At 42.6% G+C, this 23,168-nt stretch overlaps 2 protein-coding genes across 6 annotated transcripts in view; one reads left to right on the top strand and one right to left on the bottom strand.

Annotated features, from left to right (window-relative positions):
- The window catches only part of LOC106613071 (glycerophosphodiester phosphodiesterase domain-containing protein 5), a 109,367-nt gene extending 108,520 nt beyond the window's left edge, over window positions 1-847 (bottom strand). For all 4 annotated transcript variants that reach the window (XR_001330425.3, XR_001330426.3, XM_014214959.3 and 1 more), the window contains exon 1: window positions 484-847. The gene's annotated coding sequence lies outside the window, so the exon portion shown is untranslated. The remainder of the gene's footprint in view (window positions 1-483) is intronic.
- Window positions 848-18,034: 17,187 nt separating this feature from the next.
- LOC106613072 (serpin H1) lies at window positions 18,035-22,175 on the top strand. Of its 2 annotated transcripts, XM_014214962.3 has the most exons (6): window positions 18,035-18,184; window positions 19,034-19,077; window positions 19,749-20,368; window positions 20,515-20,613; window positions 20,726-20,958; window positions 21,123-22,175. In XM_014214962.3, exons 3-6 carry the CDS (start codon window positions 19,786-19,788, stop codon window positions 21,423-21,425), a joined length of 1,218 nt encoding a protein of 405 aa, XP_014070437.1. In that variant the 5' UTR covers window positions 18,035-18,184; window positions 19,034-19,077; window positions 19,749-19,785; the 3' UTR covers window positions 21,426-22,175. The 2 variants fall into 2 exon arrangements, with proteins under 2 accessions (XP_014070437.1, XP_014070438.1); XM_014214963.3 differs by lacking the exon at window positions 19,034-19,077 and having other exon boundaries at window positions 18,040-18,184.
- Window positions 22,176-23,168: the final 993 nt, after the last annotated feature.

Genomic DNA, 23,168 nt, shown 5'->3' with positions numbered 1-23,168 from the left:
AAGAATAGTGAAAGTTACTGCCATTGATGGCAGATTTATTTGTCTGTAAAATGGACAGATGAAAATGCCTGTTTAGGCTGGTTGTCTGAGGTGGTGTGTAGCCTATAAATAGATAATAATACATCCGTAGCTAAATATAGTCAGATTTTCTCCCAATACAGTTAGGGTTTTCCAACCATAGGCTATGTCTCGCATACACGGGCGTGTCCTTTGTAGCCTATTAGGTTAATTCATGGTGTGAATGAATTAATATTTCATGATAAGCGTGCCATGCATGTGAGCTTCTGAAGTTACTAAATGTACAGAAATAAAAAGGCAACAACTTCTCCTGAGTGAATGAACAAATAGGTAGGTTACTTTGTCATAAAAGGTAAATAACCACCGTTTCTTGTTCCTTTTCAACAAAAAACTACTTTGATACCATGACATGGCACCCACTTACTTCAACTGCTCAGATAATCGCTTGGATATGACAACACTTACCTTTATCAATTATTTCAGGCTTTTTCTCCCAAGTGAAGTTGTAGGAATATTTTACGAAGTCCTGAGACCAACTGTCCTCACACCACGCGACAAATGGGCTGCTGTCTGTGTCAAACGTGTTGAGGTGGGTGGCCACCAAATATTGTCAAAACGAAATGTGTCCTGTCACAACAAAGGAAAACCATTCGACCCAGAGTTATTCCACTAAATTCAACCTCGTGGGTTTATGCTACATTGAAGTGTGTATCAGTTTAACTTCGTTTTCTCAGTAAATATTCCAAGGTTGGAGTCTTCTGAGGTTAATGCAAGCCTTGCCTATGAACACCGGGAGAGTAAATCAATCGAATGACTACCAGTAGGCGGAGTTGTAGGTTTTATTTTAAAGCGAAAGAGCGTCACCCATCTTCCGGCACGCGACGTCTCCCATTGTAAGAAGCCTCAAAAGGCTGAAAAACAAAGGATGAGGTTATGATCATGTAAAAGTAATCAAATATAGCTCCATAACCCACAACATACACACAGTAAAATGCTATATATAGTGGCTCTGATGGGGCACGGCCAAAAGCATCACTGACTCAATAGCAATCGATTAAAGAAAAAGTGTTAAAACACGTTGAGACTGTTGGTGGACAGTCAACACCACCCAGTAGACTAGAGGAACAGGAACCCCACTGCTGTCACAAATCTGAATCTGTCATTACATCCATGAGCATTTATTCAGATTGTGGGAGGGTGAAGTGTGTGAATCCATAAAAAAAGCAATTATACAGATTATTAAAAAAAAAATATGTGCACATGGCAGTATTCATAACTTGGTTTCTTTGGTAAATGTGAATGAAAAGCAATTTTTCACTTTTGATAATGTTTTTTATACAAATCCCTTGTCCATAATGTAGACGCCTCTGGGATTTTCATTGAAGAGGTAAGGGATGCTGCTGTGACTGAGTCTTGTAAGGGTTTAGAGAAACCAAAATGAACTGTAGATGATACATGTGATGTGCACAACATACCAATACCAATTGTACATACCTTTGTCTGCCTACTGGCCAGTATACCTGCAGACTCAGACACACACAAAAGTTCAGTCATCTGCACCCAATGCAGCTATAGACTTTAACATATTATTACTACTTTGTTGATTGATATCCATTGAATTGTGTCCATTTTCTGTTTTAGAAAATGGACAAAATGTCAAACAACACTACCATTTCTACAAATATATATATATATATATATATAAAAATATGGTATGATCATAAAACAATATAAATGTAGATCAAACAAGGGAGAAACCTTACCTTACATTGAGATCTTTATATGTTTCTCTGCTTGCACCTGCTGTCATCTCAAATCCAAATGTTTCAGTTGGGCAGTTAGGTTCCTGCAAGAACCCCCACCAACTAAGGAGGTTCCTCGATGAACCCCACCCCCTTTGGGGTTCTTGGAAGAACCTTTCGGGTGCATTTTTCAGAGCCAAGAACCCTAAGGTTCTTCGAGGAACTTTTAGGATCTTAGAAGAACACTTGTTGGACCCCACATTTTGTTAGTGTAATATCAGGTGCTAATAAGCTGTCAGCTCTCTTCATTCATTATGTAAAACTTTAATGTAAGGATTTTTTTTAATGTAGATTATGCAACTCTCAGGAGAATATTATGTTGTTTTGTTTGCATAATTGAGGATAAAAAAGGCTTGTGTCATTGATTCTCACTCACCCAAACGGAACTTACTGTCGTTAACAGAACTGGGCTTCGATATACAGCAGCTTCTGTTCTGGTTGGGGTTCGGCTGTTCATTTCATACCATTTCATCTCTGCCCAAGTTGATTCATGCAATTGCACACGTCCAGATTTCCCACACAAAGAATAGCAACATTAGAATGCCCTGAAAAGTGCACAATAAAATGAACTCTACATTTCATAGTATATGTTTTGTATATGTTCATAGTGTTATAGTTTTCATCATAATTAAGGCCTGATGTTTTTTCCTGACCATGTTACCTGATCAGGAAAAACTCTAGGCACTAGTTATAGGTGTAACTTTCTTTCTATCAAGTAGTTGAATCTGTGGTTGGCATGACAGTCTTTAAATGTTCTTCTATTTTTCTGTCTTATTGGATCATGTTGTCAGGCATGGTTTGTCTGACAGATGTTATTCCTATGTAAAATATTCTGTAACAAGTGTTGTTTTTGTGCTCAATGGTGGATCTATTCATAATTATTTAAGAGATGATTCCCCTATCTCAAGCGGAAGGGGAATTGTGACCAGAAAATAAATATATATTTATATGTATCACTAAGGAAACAGAAAATGCTTTCATTGCTATCATTCTGACGTCAATTCAATTTGATAGTGGGAGAACCTTGAATGAGAACTGCACAGTGATTGTTGTCAAGACATGTACAAGTGTGATTTTATGGATGGCACCCAAAATGATTGAACATAATTTTAGTACTGTAGTAGTGTAGATCCTTTATGCATCCATCTGGTTCATTTATACTTTGTAATTCTCAATTAGCAAGAGAGTGAACAACCCACGAATGGAAGTAATGGAAAATTAATGATTTAAGTCCAATTAATCTCTTCACATGAAATGATGCATGACAGCCAGCGGATCATCCATCCACATTTCAAACACACACACATGCGCACACACACACACTCACACAGGGCTCCACTTCCACGCTGGGAGCGTGCGGCGTCACAGAGGAGGGGAGGCAGCATGGTGTTTGGACTACTTCCTGTGACATTTGATGTGTGAGGGAGCAGCAGCAGAGTAGCAGACCCCCTGCTCTCCCTAGGCAGGCATTAGTCAGAGGCTCCAGCTGGTTTGATGATTCTGTACATCCCTCCTCCAAAAGGCCAAGCAGCAGGAAGAGTGGCTGGATGATAGAGGTACTGGGGCCATCACAGACTGGGGTCTTTGTACAGGTGAAGGTGTGTGAAGCAAGGGTCAAATTAGGATCTAACAGCTTGCGACCGCTCAGGTGATGGAGAACTGGGCTCTTTTTCAATCGTCTTTCCTTGATTCCTTGCATACTCTCTCCTGCCCTCTTTCTCAAAATGCATTAGAGGAGAAAATCCAAGGTTCCTTGACTGACCTTCTCCAATTGTATCAAAATTGCAGACTTATTACAAAGTGTTGTCTCAATCTCAGTTCAAAACTTTCAACTTCAGATCAGACAAGGCATTTATTTGTTTTGACCACCATCCAGTGGCTATGTGTAGAATGGCATGGGATTAGTCCCATTGTGAATATTTACAGGTTCATTTTGACACGTCTTTAATCCGTATGCTTAACTAAATAGGAAAATAAACAGATGAATTAGTATGAATAAATAATAATAAAATATGAAGTCTATATTTAGAAGACAGATAATGAGAATAGGAGTCCAATCAGAGCTAACCTCAGGGTTATATTAAAGCTGCAACAAGATTATTACAATTATTTTAAAGTGCCAAAATGTGAACTCAATTAAAAATTAGATAAACTTAAGTCTCCCTCAAGTACAGCACTTGCACAGTGAAAAGGAAACTTAGTTGCCGTTTGGGAAAATGTGAACCTCTTTAGACCACCAGAGGGCATGCTAATCCAATAGCCAAGTATTACGAGCCCTTCCCTAGATTACCCTTTTATAAGGTCTTTGTCCCACCCCAAGGCAGTCATTAGCCTATTCTGTCAGCCCAGCACAGTCACAGACCTGAAGAGGAGCAAAAGTTAATCAAACCATAATTAAGACAAATCAAGTTTAATATTAAAGTTCAAGAGTTTGAAACAAGAGCTGGATGTTGTAACAAAATAAAAATGAATGATTCTAAGCGATGGAAGTTTAGTTACTTCAATTTGACAGAAATATGCAATAGTTGTTTTTCCAATGTATTGTTGTTGGTCAATGGTTACACATACTATCAACCACAGTATAAAAATATATTGACATGGCATCAAAATACCTCCTTTAAAATAACGAGTTTATAGATGTATTATTCATGGTAGCCTATTCACGATTTGTGAATTGCATAATCGTGATACATTTGCTGATTCTTTAATTACGCTGCTCTTTACATATCTACAAGACGTAGGCCTAAAGGTAATGCTTCAGAAACGTACATCCTTCAGCATCGTGGAAACATCATTGAGGTCTTACATCATATGTTAGTCTTGGCAGCACCACCCAAGCTTCCTTTAACTCAATAGATCCCTTGTGTCTGTCATATTCGCTCAGTGAAGGTACAGAATCCTGCATAGCGGTAGTGTTTTACAAGTCCAATCATGTAGAAACACAAAAACTCAAACACAGAAAATGCTGATAGTGTATCTAACGTTCAGCATGAGAGCAAAATGACAGTTTTGTTTTTTTACCCTTTTTCTCCCCAATTTCGTGATATCCAATTGGTAGTTACAGTCTTGTGCCATCGCTGCAACTCCCGTACGGACTCAGGAGAGGCGAAGATCGAGAGCCGTGTGTCCTCCGAAACACAACCCTAGCCTTTCAACCCTGTGGGTTAAGTAAGAAGTAGTAGCACCCCCTAAGGCTTTTTATTTCATATATAAGTGCTGTGTACAGTGGTACAGAAGAGGGACAGAAATGTGTAACATATGCCCCTATCTCCACCAGGCGTAGGCCTACTAGTCCCTCCAGTGTTTCACTGGAGTTTCAAGTTGTATTAGTCGTATGTACAGGATACACATGGTATACACTGGCCAACAAAATGCTTACTTGAAAGTTCTTCTCGACAATGGAACAATAAATAAAAGATAAGAATACTAACATAAAGAAAATGGCTCAGTAGTATAGAATATACATTCTTTCACAGGAGCACCTTTAAGTCCATGTTGGTCTGCTGAACTAAAATGGAATATGCACGTATCAAATCAATCAAATCAATCAATCAAATCAAATTTATTTTTATATAGCCCTTCGTACATCAGCTGATATTCTCAAAGTGCTGTACAGAAACCCAGCCTAAAACCCCAAACAGCAAGCAAAGCATGTGAAAGAAGCACGGTGGCTAGGAAAAACTCCCTAGGAAAAACTCCCTAGAAAGGCCAAAAACCTAGGAAGAAACCTAGAGAGGAACCAGGCTATGAGGGGTGGCCAGTCCTCTTCTGGCTGTGCAGGGTGGATATTATAACAGAACATGGTCAAGATGTTAAAATGATCATAAATGACCAGCATGGTCAAATAATAATAATCATAGTAGTTGTCGAGGGTGCAACAAGCACGTCCGGTGAACAGGTCAGGGTTCCATAGCCGCAGGCAGAACAGTTGAAACTGGAGCAGCAGCACGGCCAGGTGGACTGGGGACAGCAAGGAGTCATCATACCAGGTAGTCCTGAGGCATGGTCCTAGGGCTCAGGTCCTCCGAGAGAAAGACAGAAAGAGAGAAAGAGAGAATTAGAGAGAGCATATTTAAATACACACAGGACACCGGATAAGACAAGAGAAATACTCCAGATGTAACAGACTGACCCTAGCCCCCCGACACATAAACTACTGCAGCATAAATACTGGAGGCTGAGACAGGAGGGATCAGAAGACACTGTGGCCCCATCCGATGATACCCCCGGACAGGGCCAAACAGGCAGGATATAACCCCACCCACTTTGCCAAAGCACAGCCCCCACACCACTAGAGGGATGTCTCCAACCACCAACTTACCGTCCTAAGACAAGGCCGAGTATAGCCCACAACGATCTCCGCCATGGCACAACCCAAGGGGGGGGCGCCAACCCAGACAGGAAGACCACGTCAGTGACTCAACCCACTCAAGTGACGCACCCCTCCCATGGACGGCATGGAAGAACACCAGTAGGCCAGTGACTCAGCCCCTGTAAAAGGGTTAGAGGCAGAGAATCCCAGTGGAAAGAGGGGAACCGGCAAGGCAGAGACAGCAAGGGCGGTTCGTTGCTCCAGCCTTTCCGTTCACCTTCACACTCCTGGGCCAGGCTATACTTAATCATAGGACCTACTGAAGAGATAAGTCTTCAGTAAAGACTTAAAGGTTGAGATTGAGTCTGCGTCTCTCACATTGGTAGGCAGACCATTCCATAAAAATGGAGCTCTATAGGAGAAAGCCCTACCTCCAGCCGTTTGCTTAGAAATTCTAGGGACAATTAGGAGGCCTGCGTCTTGTGACCGTAGCGTACGTGTAGGTATGTACGGCAGGACCAAATCGGAAAGATAGGTAGGAGCAAGCCCATGTAATGCTTTGTAGGTTAGCAGTAAAACCTTGAAATCAGCCCTTGCCTTAACAGGAAGCCAGTGTAGGGAGGCTAGCACTGGAGTAATATGATCACATTTTTTGGTTCTAGTCAGGATTCTAGCAGCCGTATTTAGCACTAACTGAAGTTTATTTAGTGCTTTATCCGGGTAGCCGGAAAGTAGAGCATTGCAGTAGTCCAGCCTAGAAGTAACAAAAGCATGGATTAATTTTTCTGCGTCATTTTTGGACAGAAAATTTCTGATTTTTGCAATGTTACGTAGATGGAAAAAAAGCTGTCCTTGAAACAGTCTTGATATGTTCTTCAAAAGAGAGATCAGGGTCCAGAGTAACGCCGAGGTCCTTCACAGTTTTATTTGAGACGACTGTACAACCATCCAGATGAATTGTCAGATTCAACAGAAGATCTCTTTGTTTCTTGGGACCTAGAACAAGCATCTCTGTTTTGTCCGAGTTTAAAAGTAGAAAGTTTGCAGCCATCCACTTCTTTATGTCTGAAACACAGGCTTCTAGCGAGGGCAATTTTGGGGCTTCACCATGTTTCATTGAAATGTACAGCTGTGTGTCGTCCGCATAGCAGTGAAATTTAACATTATGTTTTCGAATGACATCCCCAAGAGGTAAAATATATAGTGAAAACAATAGTGGTCCTAAAACGGAACCTTGAGGAACACCGAAATTTACAATTGATTTGTCAGAGGACAAACCATTCACAGAGACAAACTGATATCTTTCCGACAGATAAGATCTAAACCAGGCCAGAACTTGTCCATGTAGACCAATTTGGGTTTCCAATCTCTCCAAAAGAATGTGGTGATCGATGGTATCAAAAGCGGCACTAAGATCTAGGAGCACGAGGACAGATGCAGAGCCTCGGTCTGACGTCATTAAAAGGTAATTTACCACCTTCACAAGTGCAGTCTCAGTGCTATGATGGGGTCTAAAACCAGACTGAAGCGTTTCGTATACATTGTTTGTCTTCAGGAAGGCAGTGAGTTGCTGTGCAACAGCTTTTTCAAAAAATTTTGAGAGGAATGGAAGATTCGATATAGGCCGATAGTTTTTTATAATTTCTGGATCAAGATTCGGCTTTTTCAAGAGAGGCTTTATTACTGCCACTTTTAGTGAGCTTGGTACACATCCGGTGGATAGAGAGCCGTTTATTATGTTCAACATAGGAGGGCCAAGCACAGGAAGCAGCTCTTTCAGTAGTTTAGTTGGAATAGTGTCCAGTATGCAGCTTGAGGGTTTGGAGGCCATGATTATTTTCATCATTGCGTCAAGAGACGCAATGAGGCCCTGGTGAGTTTTATAGAGTCCTCACTCAAAAACGAATGTATTGTTACTCTGGATAGGGCCATCTTTGCATGTAGATTAGTTCCATTGGGAATTGGACCACACTTGTTTGAACTAGTTCTACCCTGCCTCATGCAAGGGATGAGGAATTTCAGAGTATTTGACTCTTATAGAATAAAAAAACGGAGCCTGAGGGAGGGGGTGGGGACATGGGACTGCGGCATGGGTATGTGTGGCAAAGAAGGGGGTCGAGTGATAAATGGCAGATATGTGAGGGCAGAACTAATAAACGGGCTCTGCCCGATCACTAAAATGGCAACCCCGATCAGAACTACAGATCACAAAATGGCCGACTGCCAAAACTACAATTCCCAGAAGCAAGGGGAACCCTCAGAAGGTGGAGCCGACCCACAGATAAAAGGTCAAGAAAAACCAGGAAGAGAGAGAGGGCGGGAAGGATCTATGAACCATAGAGAAAGAGACAATCTACATTGGCTGGATTTACCGTGTACGAGCTGGACTGTTTTGGACTTACCTGTTGGCGTTTAGACCTGGACCTACCGAGAACCAGATTTGTGTACCGAACCCTGCTATCCTTGACCTTACCTGCGGCCTGGGTGGACCAGGACAGCGAAACAAACACACAGGTACTGTCATGTTTGAAAGAACTTTCATTCTGGGCTGACTTTGGTGACAGTTTCCCACTTAATTTGTGACAAACGCTCCTAACTTTGAAGAGGTTTGCCACATATGGTAGCGGAATTGTGTTTGTAGAAGCCTCAGGAACATTCTCCCCCAATCACCAAAAGGCAAGTCTCTCATCAGCTGGCATGTGAGGGCAATTTAAACCTTGTGTTGTCTTAAGGGTCAAAAATGACCCGCCACCATGTTTAACAGCAGAGAAAACCCCCTAAATGATATTTTTTCAACTTGAAATTCTATGACTTTTCCTAGAGTGACCCCAACATTACAAAAGTGAAACATCGCACTTTGTTCATATTTCCATGTTACGGCTGTTCGAAGGAGGGGACCAAAATGCAGCGTTTTCGTAGTTCCACATATTTAAACGTGAAACTTAATGGAATACATAAATAACTTGAAAATAGGAAAACAACAAACCGTGACTCAGGAGGAACAAACACTCACAAAAGATAATAACCCACAAACCACAATGAGAAAAAACCCTACTTAAATATGATCTCTAATCAGAGGCAATGAGGATCAGCTGCCTCAATTAGAGATCAACCCCAAACAATCCCAACATAGAAATAGACAAACTAGAACCTAAACATAGAATTAGTAAACATAGATTAACCAAAAACACCCCCTGTCACGCCCTGCCCTACTATAGAAAATTACATCTTACTAGGGACAGGACGTGACAGTACCTCCCCTCCCAAAGGTGCAGACTCCGAATGCAAACAAAACAAAACCCCCAACAAAACAACCACAAAACACAAAGGGAGGGTAGGGTGGGTGACTAGTGTCTATGGCGGCGGCTCTGGTTCCGGGCGTAATACTACCACCACCCGCTGATTCCCCCCGCTTCTGTATGTCCGGAGGAACCAGACCATTGATCATCACCGGAGGCGTCGGACCGCCAACCGCCGCTGAAGACTCTGGGCTAAAGGCCGCCGCTGAAGACACTGGGCTGCAGACCGCCGCTGGATACTCCGGGTTGCTGAGGAGCGTTGCTGGAGGCTCCGGTTGCTGAGGAGCGTCGCTGGAGGCTCCGGGTTGCTGAGGAGCGTCGCTGGAGGCTCCGGGTTGCTGAGGAGCGTCGCTGGAGGCTCCGGGTTGCTGAGGAGCGTCGCTGGAGGCTCCGGGTTGCTGAGGAGCGTCGCTGGAGGCTCCGGGTTGCTGAGGAGCGTCGCTGGAGGCTCCGGGTTGCTGAGGAGCGTCGCTGGAGGCTCCGGGTTGCTGAGGAGCGTCGCTGGAGGCTCCGGGTTGCTGAGGAGCGTCGCTGGAAGCTCCGGGTTGCTGAGGAGCGTCGCTGGAAGCTCCGGGTTGCTGAGGAGCGTCGCTGGAAGCTCCGGGTTGCTGAGGAGCGTCGCTGGAGGCTCCGGGCCATGTGTCATCACTACTGGTTCCGCATCATGGATAATCACTGGAGGCTTCGTGCCATGGATTATTTCTGTAGACGGTCAGACCATTGACCATCATTAGAGGCTTCCTTCGGGGCGCTGGAACTGGTCTCACTGAACTGGGGAGGCGTACTAAGGGCCGAGTGCTCACAGCAGGCACTGGCTGTACCGGGTTATGGATGCGCACTGGAGGTCTGCTACGTGGGGCTGGCATAGGAGGCGCCAGGCTAGTACCACATACCTTCGGGCTAGTGCGGGGAGCAGGAACAGGGCGTACTGGGCTATGGTGGCGCACTGGAGGTAGAGTACGCGGAGCAGGCACAGGGTACACTGGGTTCTGGAGATGCACTGGAGGTCTGGAGCGCACGGCCTGCACAACCCGTCCAGGCTGGATGGTCACTGTAGCCCGGCACGGGCGGAGTGCTGGCACAGGGCAAACTGGGCTGGGAAATGAGGGCTGCCGTGCATAGAGCAGGCACAGGATAAACTGGGCCGAGGAGACGCACTGGCGGCCAGATGCGCTGAGCAGGCACACTCCTTCCTGGCTGAATGCCAGTCTTAGCCCAACAACAATGAGGAGCTTACACCGAGCGCACCGGGCTTTGAATGCGTATGGGCGATACTGTGCGCATTTCCCGCATAGCTCGGTGCTTTCCTCTTCACCCGCTAAGCACGGGGAGTTGGCTCAGGTCTCCATCCTGACTTAAAAAAACTCCCCGTGTGCCCCCCCCAAAACATTTTTTTTGGGGGGGGGACTGTCTCTCGCACTTGCCTATTGGTGGATATGACACCTCGTAATATCGCCGCTCCGCTCTTGCTGCCTCGATCTCCTCCTTCGGTCGGCGATACTCCCCAGCCTGCCTCCAGGGTCTTTTCCCGTCTAATATCTCCTCCCAAGTCCACGACTCCAAGTACTTCTCCTGTTGCTCCCTTCCACGCTGCTTGGTCCTTTGTTGGTGGGTTATTCTGTCACGGCTGTTCGAAGGAGCGGACCAAAATGCAGCGTTTACGTAGTTGCACATATTTATTTAAACGTGAAACTTAATGCAAAACATAAATAACTTAAAAATAGGAACACAACAAACCGTGACGCAGGAGGAACAAACACACTCACAAAAGATAATAACCCACAAACCACAATGAGAAAAACCCCTACTTAAATATGATCTGTAATCAGAGGCAATGAGGATCAGCTGCCTCCAATTAGAGATCAACCCCAAACAATCCCAACATAGAAATAGACAAACTAGAACCTAAACATAGAAATAGAAAACATAGATTAACCAAAAACACCCCCTGTCACACCCTGCCCTACTCTACTATAGAAAATGACATCTTACTAGGGACAGGATGTGACATTCCATGAAAGCTGTACACCACCAGTGTACAAAGATTGTCTTAGGGTAGTTTTTGACCCGGCAGTTATAAAATAATTTACACACACACACACACACACACACACACACACACACACACACACACACACACAATAAGAAATGGAGATTATGTGTGCTACTGAGTGAACTCAGACAAAACTAAAACTTTATTGTGCATGTGCAGCATCTCCCCTCCATGACCCCACACATGACTCAAGTTCACAGTCAAAATAAAAACAATTACAGACAAAATAAACAACATTTCAGAAAAAATAAAAATGTATTGAAAGCATTGCTTACTAATGAGTAATGCAGTCAGAGCAGGGGCGGAAATCCCGGGGGGGACGGGGGGGACACGACCCCCCCCCCCCCCCATCCTGGGAAAAATATGATTTGTCCCCCCCAATATATCACTGAAACATAACTATGTAATTTAAATAATATTAATAATACGCAATGAAAGCAATTGTGCTGATTATAGACACTTAATAGCTCGTTTTTAAGTTTCAAAAGATTGCGACCCCCCCCCACCCTTTGCCTCACAATGGTTTGATCCACTGCCAGTTCCTTAGCTTGCGAGGTAACGTAGAGGTCGTATCTACTGTCTGAAAGGCACTCAATGCACGTAACTGACGTGAGGTTAATCCAGTCAATCGCGCACACACACTAGCTGAATATGCAGAGCTAGCGCGCAAATATTAACTATTAAGCTAGCTAGTACCTATTCCATTTATGTGGCGTCGTCAAAGATGGAATCTTTGCTATCGTCAATTTATTCTAAGATCAGCATGCATGTAAGTTAGTACTTCAAAGTCCCTGTGATAAGGTTAGCGATAAACTGAACAGAACTACACTCTCTTCTACCATTGTTTTAAATATATTTAATGGTCTCGTTGCAAAAGCTAAATTGTCGCAAGGGAACTTTTATTTATATATTTTATTTCACCTTTATTTAACCCAGGTAGCAAAGATTATAGCAAACACCACTGAATTGGTGCTCGCTAGCTTTGCAAATTCAGCTATTGTTAGAAGCCAGCCAATATGAAACAAACGATTAAAATTACAAAAGGTTGCAGCATATGTTGTGTAAATGGTGAACTCATACAGCTGTCAACTCTTGACACTGCAATCCGTTTCACATTTGCTAGCGACCTTTTAGATCAAAGCCCATATAAAATGATAGAAGATAAGATGATAGAAGCCCATCTCCTACTGTAAATAACCTACATACTGTGTGTGTGTAGCCAACCAGGTAGAAAAATGGCAGAAAAAAGACGGACATCAGAGTATTTTTCAGTACACCAAAATGCAAAGTAAGAACCCTCGTAGCCTAATATCTCAAAGACTAGTTGATAAAATGTTCATAAGAAAGAAATGAAATTCTAATGGAAATGTTTCACAATGATGTCATTAGGCAGAGCAGGCAACAGATGGCACACAGACAGCAGAGTTGGGGACAGATATGCAGGGACAGACTGGCAGAGACAGGGAGTCTCAGGTAAGTTTGTTGAGTCTTTGTTTGGCAACATTATGAAAGGTTCTCAATTTTTTTTACTTGTAAAATAGGAACATAATTGGAAAATGCCATGGATACCCCCACTCTCAACTTAAACTGGTGACTGAACTAAGATTTGTTAAAGGCAATGGTATTGCTGTTGTGATTAGTTGTGTAGTTTTGGGTACCGGTAGTTAGGAGTACGGCAAACACCTTATTTCTTTGGTTCCTCAATATACATTTACCATATTAAACGTAGGCTATGTGTTACAGCACTACTTTTGGTGTCCCCCTCAGGAATTGCTCTTGAGAAAATGTAATGTAATTGTCCCCTCCAAAGTTGATATCAGATTTTCGCCCCTGAGTCAGAGGCTATAAAGGTGCTGCAGATGACAGTCCCCCCAGTTCTCTCTTTGCTGAAGCCATGAGTGCACGTTTCAGTGCCCAACAGGTCGTAGATCTGATTTTTTTCCCGATGTCCAGGAGGAACAAGAGAGCAATGATTTAGAAGAGGAGGAGGGGTATCTGAAGAAGAAGATGGGGAAGAATACAACCCAGAGCAGGATGCATCATCTTCAGATGAAGAACAAATCCCCAGAAATCCCCACATGGTCCTTGTCACCATATGACAACCAGAGCAGGATGGCAGCACAAAATGTCAAAAGGATGACCCCAGGGCCCACAAGACATGCAGTTTCCCATGCCCAGGACATCGCCTCAACATTCTACATGTTCATCACACCAGCCATCTAAAAAAATCATCCTGGATATTACAAATTTGGAGGGTTCTGTAAATATGGAGACAACTGGAAAAGGATGGATGAGATTGACCTGCGTGCCTACATAGGGCTGCTAATCTTAGCAGGTGTGTATACAGTGAGGGAAAAAAGTATTTGATCCACTGCTGATTTTGTACGTTTGCCCACTGACAAAGAAATGATCAATGGTAGGTTTATTTGAACAGTGAGAGAAAGAATAACAACACAAAATCCAGAAAAACGCATGTCAAAAATGTTATAAATTGATTTGCATTTTAATGAGGGAAATAAGTATTTGACCCCTCTGCAAAACATGACTTAGTACTTGGTGGCAAAACCCTTGTTGACAATCACAGAGGTCAGATGTTTCTTGTAGTTGGCCACCAGGTTTGCACACATCTTAGGAGGGATTTTGTCCCACTCCTCTTTGCAGATCTTCTCCAAGTCATTAAGGTTTCGAGGCTGACATTTGGCAACTCGAACCTTCAGCTCCCTCCACAGATTTTCTATGGGATTAAGGTCAGAAGACTGGCTAGGCCACTCCAGGACCTTAATGTGCTTCTACTTGAGCCACTCCTTTGTTGCCTTGGCCGTGTGTTTTGGGTCATTGTCATGCTGGAATATCCATCCACGACCCATTTTCAATGCCCTGGCTAAGGGAAGGAGGTTCTCACCCAAGATTTGATGGTACATGGCCCCGTCCATTGTCCCTTTGATGCGGTGAAGTTGTCCTGTCCCCTTAGCAAAAAAACACTCCCAAAGCATAATGTTTCCACCTCCATGTTTGATGGTGGGGATGGTGTTCTTGGGGTCATAGGCAGCATTCCTCCTCCTCCAAACACGGCGAGTTGAGTTGATGTCAAAGAGCTCCATTTTGGTCTCATCTGACCACAACATTTTCACCCAGTTGTCCTCTGAATCATTCAGATGTTCATTGGCAAACTTCAGACGGGCATGTATATGTGCTTTCTTGAGCAGGGGGGCCTTGCGGGTGCTGCAGGATTTCAGTCCTTCACGGTGTAGTGTGTTACCAATTGTTTTCTTGGTGTCTATGGTCCCAGCTGCCTTGAGATCATTGACAAGATCCTCCCGTGTAGTTCTGGGCTGATTCCTCACCGTTCTCATGATCATTGCAACTCCACGAGGTGAGATCTTGCATGGAGCCCCAGGCCAAGGGAGATTGACAGTTCTTTTGTGTTTCTTCCATTTGCAAATAATCGCACCAACTGTTGTCACCTTCTCACCAAGCTGCTTGGCGATGGTCTTGTAGCCCATTCCAGCCTTGTGTAGGTCTACAATCTTGTCCCTGACATCCTTGGAGAGCTCTTTGGTCTTGGCCATGGTGGAGAGTTTGGAATCTGATTGATTGATTGCTTCTGTGGACAGGTGTTTTTTATACACGTAACAAACTGAGATTAGGAGCACTCCCTTTAAGAGTGTGCTACTAATCTAAGCTCGTTACCTGTATAAAATACACCTGGGAGCGAGAAATCTTTCTGATTGAGAGGGGGTCAAATACTTATTTCCCTCATTAAAATGCACATCAATTTATAACATTTTTGACATGCGTTTTTCTGGATTATTTTGTTGTTATTCTGTCTCTCACTGTTCGAATAAACCTACCATTAAAAGTATAGACTGATTGTTTCTTTGTCAGTGGGCAAACGTACAAAATCAGCAGGGGATCAAATACTTTTTTCCCTCACTGTAGGTCCCGAGGCAAGGCTACATGTAATCTCTGGGATGCAGAGAGTGGAAGGGCGATTTTATTTTGTATGTATTTTTTTTTTTATGTTTATGTTTTTTATATATATATTTGTTTTTTTTGCCGTGCCACAATGTCGCTGAAAGTCTTTCACACTTTCTCAAGAATGCTACGATTTGATAACCGTGAGTCAAGACCTGCAAGACTTGTGAGAGACAAACTGGCAGCCATAAGAGAGGTCTGGGAGAAGTGGGTGGAGCATCTGCCATACCTCTACAACCCTGGGCTTGAAGTAACAGTGGATGAGGAACTGGTTCCATTCAGAGGTATATTTTTATTTTCATATCTGTAATGTAAGTGATTTTCCCTGTTAATATTATTATGTGTTGCTGTAATATCATTGATTTGTGTAATTTTTTTTCTATGACACTAATACTAATTACTGATAGTAATCTCTTTTGTCAAAAGGTCGCTGTCCTTTCCGGCAGTATATGCCCAGCAAAGTATGGCATCAAGATGTGGGTGGTCTGTGACGCACATTCCAGCTATGCTTTGAAGATGCAAGTCTACACAGGGAAACTGACCAGTGGAGAACCAGGGGATGCGGGTTGTGCTTGATGTGACAGATGAACCACCACTCTAGTTTCTTACCTCCCAAAGAGGAACAAGAATGTGGTCCTCCTGAGCACACTGCACAAAACAGCTGAGATCAGTGATCGTGAGGACAGGAAGCCAGCCATCATACTGGACGACAACCACAACAAAGGAGGCGTGGATAACCTGGACAAGGTGATTGGAATTTACAGCTGCAGGAGGATGACTGCCCGCTGGCCCCTGGTCATCTTCCATAACATCATTGATGTGTCCTCATACAATGCCTTCGTGGTATGGAACAAGATCAACCCTACCTGGATGCCTGATAAGTGGAACACGAGGAGGGTGTTCCTGGAGCAGCTGGGAAAGGCACTTGTAACCCCACACATTCAAAGAAGGGAGCGCCTCCACCGCACAGCAGCCTTTGCAGCGCTTGTGAAAGCTGTTAAGGGGGCTGAATCTTGTCCTGATCCACCTGAGGCTGCAGCTGGGGCAGGCAAGAGGAGAAGATGCCAATTCTACCCCCCCAAAGAAGGACTGTAAAACAAATTCTATATGCTGTACATGTGAGAATACATCTGCAAAGTCCATGCACACACATATTGTCCCTCATGTGCTAATTAGAGTTCATTGATTTTTGTTCTTCACGTTTTTGTTTTGAATCTTTTATCTTATTTTATTCGTATTTATTGTTGTTGTTTATACACCTTGTGGGTGGGGGCAATGGTTAAAAAAATGGGAGAAGACTAGTATTTTGTCGTTGAATTCCTCATGGTACGGTATATTATAATATATCACTATGTTGCCAAAAATGTTCAAGACTGTTATTGTTTCCCTTCAATAAAATTCCAAACTACTTTCTGCACATTTCTGCTACTTCCTTAGGCTATGCAAGTGCTATCTCTTGCTAAAAGGTTAATGTTTACACCTATGCAGTACCTTTAGTAATAATAATAAATAATAATAATAAACCTTTACTTTAGTAAAGAAAACAATTATGACAGGTGTGTTGTAATAAATATGAGTGGTGTCCACTGATTAAATGCAGTCTTTCTGCATTGTGAAGAGGGAAAACCCATATATTCACAAAGTTTGTGATGAATGACAGGTTGTTTCTTCATGCAAAATAGATTTGGGGTTTAAAATTCAATTAAGCTGCTTTATTTTAGGGGTTTAGTGAAGGTGGGTAATCCTTTGCCCTTAGCACAAGGGGAGTATACAGAATGTTAAGACTACACAAGAGTTAAGACAGGGCTGCAAAAAGAGGAGGGGGAAATATGTTACATCCACAGTGGAATGATGTGATTTGGACATCGAACTGATGGCATCAGAACTACATTTCACTATACCTATTTAAGAGACGTACCACATGGTACCAGTAGAATTTCACATTGTAATTCAATAAAAGGTTACTTTTAGTTGAAATTATGTAAAAAGTGGTTGCAGTTGCTTGTATTGAGACTGGTGAGGACGTGTTTAGGTAAGAGCTTGACTTCTAGCTGGTTTACAGCACTGTTGCTATAGCTCCTGCTTCACAACCCCCATCCTGAACAAGCCTGCAATCAGCCTGGGAAGACGTGGCAGTATGGGGGAGGGGGGAGTGATGAGGAGGCTGAAACGAACTACTTTGACAAACTTCTACTAACTACGGATACAACTACTGTTATAAAAGTCGTGTGGAATCCCTTCCATAATCATTGCTTTTGAACAGGATTATTGAAAATACAAATAATGTATACAGTATGAGCATTGTGCCCAATGTACTCATTCACAACTACAAGAGGAAGCCAAAGGGGTGTCATCATCACTGACACATATCCTCTGTTGAAAAATAGACACTATTGTACTTTACCCATATATATATATTGTGCTGGTGAATGAAAGTTAGAAAATGTGTGAAAGTTTTATATGATGAAAGCTTTGTGTGGGATTGAGTCAGCCTGCAGCATTAGGACCATGCAGAGGACTCCAGCAAATGGATCCAGGGGGAGGTCTGACGTCTAGGCTTCCTAAAGAGAGCCAGAGGTTTTCATTTGCATACCCCATTCCCAACTTCCAGAAGTTTCTTTTCTGTGGGATATATAGGCCAGAGTAAAAATAATAGGAACATCAATCGACAGAGGAGCTAACCCAAAGAGTGATATCTGGAAGAGGTCGTGCCAAGCTTTGCCAGGTAAGGATTGGGAGAATGCTGTTTTAACGATGTTTTGAGGGGGAAGCTGTTGTTTTGTTTTAATGGTTTAAAGTAAAAGTAGTGCATGCATTTAGGTTCTGAAACTATTTTCAACATAACTTTGTAGAATTTGGTATGTATTCTGATTCAGGCACTCTTGCACAATCTTTACGTTTAATCAAACGGCATATATTTGCTATTATCTCAACTGTTTGGTGAGAACTTCAGTAGCTGATAGGATGCCGCATTGATGTTCATGCAATTTATCTATAAAGGGTATTAGATACGGCAGTTATAACTGTACTTTGAGATAATATCGTTGCTTGATGATGCATGTTGGTTATTGGGTTACAGTTCTCCAATAAATGAAGAGAGAAAATTACAAATCATTGCATTAACTTAATTGGGGATATTATTTGGTTGTGAGTAATTGCACATACAAACAAGCAGAACTGTTAGTTACATTGCATAGATTAATTTGGGAGTGGTGGGACGTTCATAGCGGTGGGAAGTCATTTGGGGTGGGTGCTGCGATTTATTTATTTTATTTATATATATATATATATATATATATATATATAATTTTTTTTAATGGAACAAAAGCTTTTCCTGCGCTGCAGACGGCTGGGTCATGCACTGACCAATGAGAGAAGTTTTACATGTGTGTATGCACGATATACCTAGCTATGAATCATTATTCAAGAAAATATCAAATACAAACATTTTTCAACAATGACCTTTTGTATTCAAAGACATTTTATGGAAAAAAAAGCTCCATGTGGGTTTGACTAATGCTTTATCACCTGCTGTATGGCGATTACCCCATCCCATGCACCTCTTTTCTTTCAGAATGAAAAACGAAAACCTTGACATCAGTATGAAAACATTTCAAGGTATCCCAAGATGATGCAAAGATATACAAAGTGAAAAATGCTAAATTAGGGAAAACCAGTTCTACGGCCATGTTTTTGAAGGCAGAGAAGCAATTTACAAGTAGTCGAAAATCAAAGGATTAATAAGAAACCACTCCTTGTTGTTAGACTATCCTGAGGCTGAACATTTGGTCCTTTTATTCGAACAAGCCTGTGGGCTTCTGTTCACGGGCAAAAAGTACCTGCATAGGTTCTATGTGGAAATTCACAACAATGTGCATTAATGATACCTCTGGGAACTTCTGAATATCACATTTTCTTTTAGAAATTGTGAATTGATACTTTTTCTGTTCTACAATGAATAAGAACACAGAGGTATCAAAATGCACCTTCAGTCAGAGCCCAGCACACTAGGGTGCTGCTATAGCTCAAGTGTTCTTCAGCTGCTGACGTGGCTAGAAACATGGCTGCCTGAAATTAGAACCCATTCATTTGTGCAGCCAACCCTGCCCTCTTCTGGGTTCAACATTGTAATTTGTGGTGACTATTGTAATTTAACTGCTGAATAAGTGTCCTCCGTCTAAAACTACACTCCAACACTTATTTGCTACACAAACATAGACCCTTTAAAACAGTGGCCTCAAATACCAACACAAGATTTCCAACATTCTTGTATTTTTGTCTGCTTTCAGGCTTCTATAGCTGCTCAAGAACCAGAAGAAAGACAGGATGTGGGTGACCGTCGTAGCTCTGTGCCTGCTGGCCATTGCGGCCTCCGGAGAAGACAAGAAGAAGCTGAGCAGCCACGCCACCACCATGGCTGACCAGAGCGCCAACCTGGCCTTCAGACTCTACCTCACGGTGGCCAAGGAGAAGGGCCTTGACAACATCCTGATATCTCCTGTGGTGGTGGCCTCCTCCCTGGGCATGGTGGCCCTCGGGGGCAAGGCTTCCACCGCCTCCCAGGTCAAGTCTGTCCTCAGCGCTGATGCCCTGAAGGATGAGCACCTGCACACAGGCCTGTCAGAGCTCCTGAATGAGGTCAGCGACCCCAAGACCCGTAACGTCACATGGAAGATCAGCAACCGCCTCTACGGCCCCAGCTCGGTCACCTTTGCCGATGACTTTGTGAAGAGCAGCAAGAAGCACTACAACTATGACCATTCAAAAATCAACCTCAGGGACAAGCGGAGCGCAGTGAACTCCATCAATGAATGGGCGGCCAAGTCGACAAACGGCAAGCTGCCTGAGATCACCAAGGATGTGCAGAATGCTGATGGAGCCATGATCGCCAACGCTATGTTCTTCAAGCGTAAGTAGAGTTCTTCAAAAACACTCTGTAGCCTAATAATTAGTACCTTTCACTACTGCTATTACTGTTGATATTGAGGAGTATTAAACAGTGAGCTTGTGAGATGTGAATATCTTTAGAAAACAAACATTATCCTCTGTCTACAGCTCACTGGGATGAGAAGTTCCATGACGAGATGGTAGACAACCGTGGCTTTCTAGTGACCCGTTCATTCACAGTCTCTGTTCCCATGATGCATCGCACTGGTAGGTTTCATTAACCTTTTGAATAGAGACATGCCATACTATAAGCCTTAATATAAGACATTATCAAGATCAGTTGACTAATCTATTCTCATCTCATGACTGTTTTCCACAGGTCTCTATAAGTTCCATGATGACACAGAGAACATGTTGTTTGTGCTGGACATGCCCCTGGGCCAGAAGCAGTCCAGCCTGGTGCTCATCATGCCCTACCACCTGGAGCCCCTGGACAGGCTGGAGAAACTGCTGACCCGCAAGCAGCTGGAAACCTGGATGGGCAAGATGGAGGAGAGGGCCGTGGCCATCTCTCTGCCCAAAGTCAGTGTAGAAGTTAGCCACAACCTCCAGGTAAAGACATCATTGCGACTATATTGTTTTCAATAGATTTGAAAGTTGTTAATGACTTCTCATAACTACGAGTTAGCTCGCAAGCTTGACTATGAAAGAACATATTTGACCTACATATAAACCATTTCTCCATGTTTCACTCTCTATTGTACTCTTCTCTCCAGAAAACTCTTGGTGAGCTTGGTGTGACTGAAGCTGTGGACAAAACCAAGGCTGATCTGTCCAACATCTCTGGCAAGAAGGACCTGTACCTCTCCAATGTGTTCCACGCCTCTGCCATGGAGTGGGACATTGAGGGAAACCCTTTCGACACCAGCATCTTCGGAAGCGAGAAGCTGAGGAACCCCAAGTTATTCTACGCTGACCATCCCTTCATCTTCCTGGTGAAGGACAACAAGACCAACTCCATCCTCTTCATCGGCAGAATGGTGCGACCCAAAGGAGACAAGATGCGTGATGAGTTATAATAGTTAATGGATGGGAGTTAAGGTTTACTGATTGAATCATGCCAGGAAATGGTATGTGTACAGTATGTGTATTATGGTATCACTGTTACCTCAAGAACACATTCCAACAGGTAACCTGTGGATTGAATAGCTAGGCCTAGTAATGTATCACAGACACATTAAGCACTCCCAGGGAACAGGAGTGTATACGTTTGAATGAATGCTGTTGGCCTTTGCAATGTGCCATAATGAATAACATTGTTAAAGTCTGCATTTCAACACATTTCAGGAAATAGTCAAACACCATAAGTGCCTTTATAGAGTACCTGAACATTGAATAGCAGATGACCTGACAGGATGCTTATATTAATTAGCTATGATCTCTCAGATTTCTGCCTTCCATAAAATCAGACATTCCACCATTATTTTCACCAGTACGGGTTTGGCTTCTCTCTTATTTTGAGTTTGTGATCTGTGTGGTTACTTGCATTATCTTTGTTTAAAGAGAAATATTGTTGCACAAGCAAATTTCACATACTATCTTCCATTTTCCAACCAGCAAAGTACATTTATCATGCTTTCAGTTGTTTTTGCCTCCCAGTTGCATTGAAACTGTTCCTCTGTACTCTTTGGCAAATGGCATAGATATTTAAATTAAAACAAACTGTGACTTTATGTTGTAGGCATTTACCACAAAACCTTGTAATGTTGCCATAATGCAATGTTGTGTCCTTTTTTACTATTTTTCAATAAAAAGTAACACAAAATGAACTTGGTGTGTGATTAACATTCAAAGTTGATAAGTGTAAGAATCTGCTCAGTTTCATCTAAGCATACTGATACATCATGATCAAGAAAGGGTTAGATTTAACATAAAAGGGGCCATAATCAGGAAACAAGCCTCTGAAATGAACTAAATTGTGCAGTGAGTACCGGTATGCAATTGTGTATCTAACTGTCTGGTTTCAGTGAGGAAAATGATAACAATCGTTCCAGTCGGCCTGAGGGCGAACATTCCTCTGTCTCCAGAATGGAATGTGGAGATTTTTTCCCCGGGGACCTTACATAGGCTAAGTTGTAAACCTGCAAATGGCAAAGGATTCCTCAACCTTACAGGCCTTACCCACTTTTAACACATTAGTTAGTACTGCTGCCGGAGCTTAATATAGAGATCAAGTTAGGAAATCCCCATTTAAGAAGCTAATCAACCTAGCTGGGTGAGGTTGTAGTGCAGGGTTAGCATGGTGAAACAGGGAGATCTACTCAACAAGGAAGTAAAATTTATGACACATCTCCATTGTCAATTGAGACCTTAGACACGAAACTGGTTCAGAAACTGTTCATCAACCATCCTAAATAATTATAAAAACAGACATTTTGTAGAATATGGTGTGTTAGAAACAAAGTAGTCTTTCATCACGATCCCATGAACAAACAATTTAGAGAGTAATGGACAAAGATCAAGAGATGTGATCTTACCGCCATCTTCTGGCGAATAGAGCAACCACGTGGATAATACTTTCACTTTCTTTTTGTCTGGAAGAGCCATAGAAATGATTGTAACCCAGTGTCATATGCATACGTATAAATAAAACCACAGTGATTTATTTAATTAAATATATAATATTTACATGAGTCTTTGTGTCTCATAAATGTCCAAGACAAATAACATATAATGAATGCATCTTTACGTTACTGATTACGGATTACATTACTGATTACTTTATTTTTCATGTAACTGTAATCAGTAACTGATTACATTTT

This window comes from Salmo salar, chromosome 09 (assembly GCF_965601325.2).
Source record: "Salmo salar chromosome 09, fSalSal1, whole genome shotgun sequence".
Classification (NCBI taxonomy): Eukaryota; Metazoa; Chordata; class Actinopteri; order Salmoniformes; family Salmonidae; genus Salmo; species Salmo salar.
Note: the sequence above shows the minus strand (reverse complement) of the source record. Positions and strands in the feature narration are given on the sequence as shown.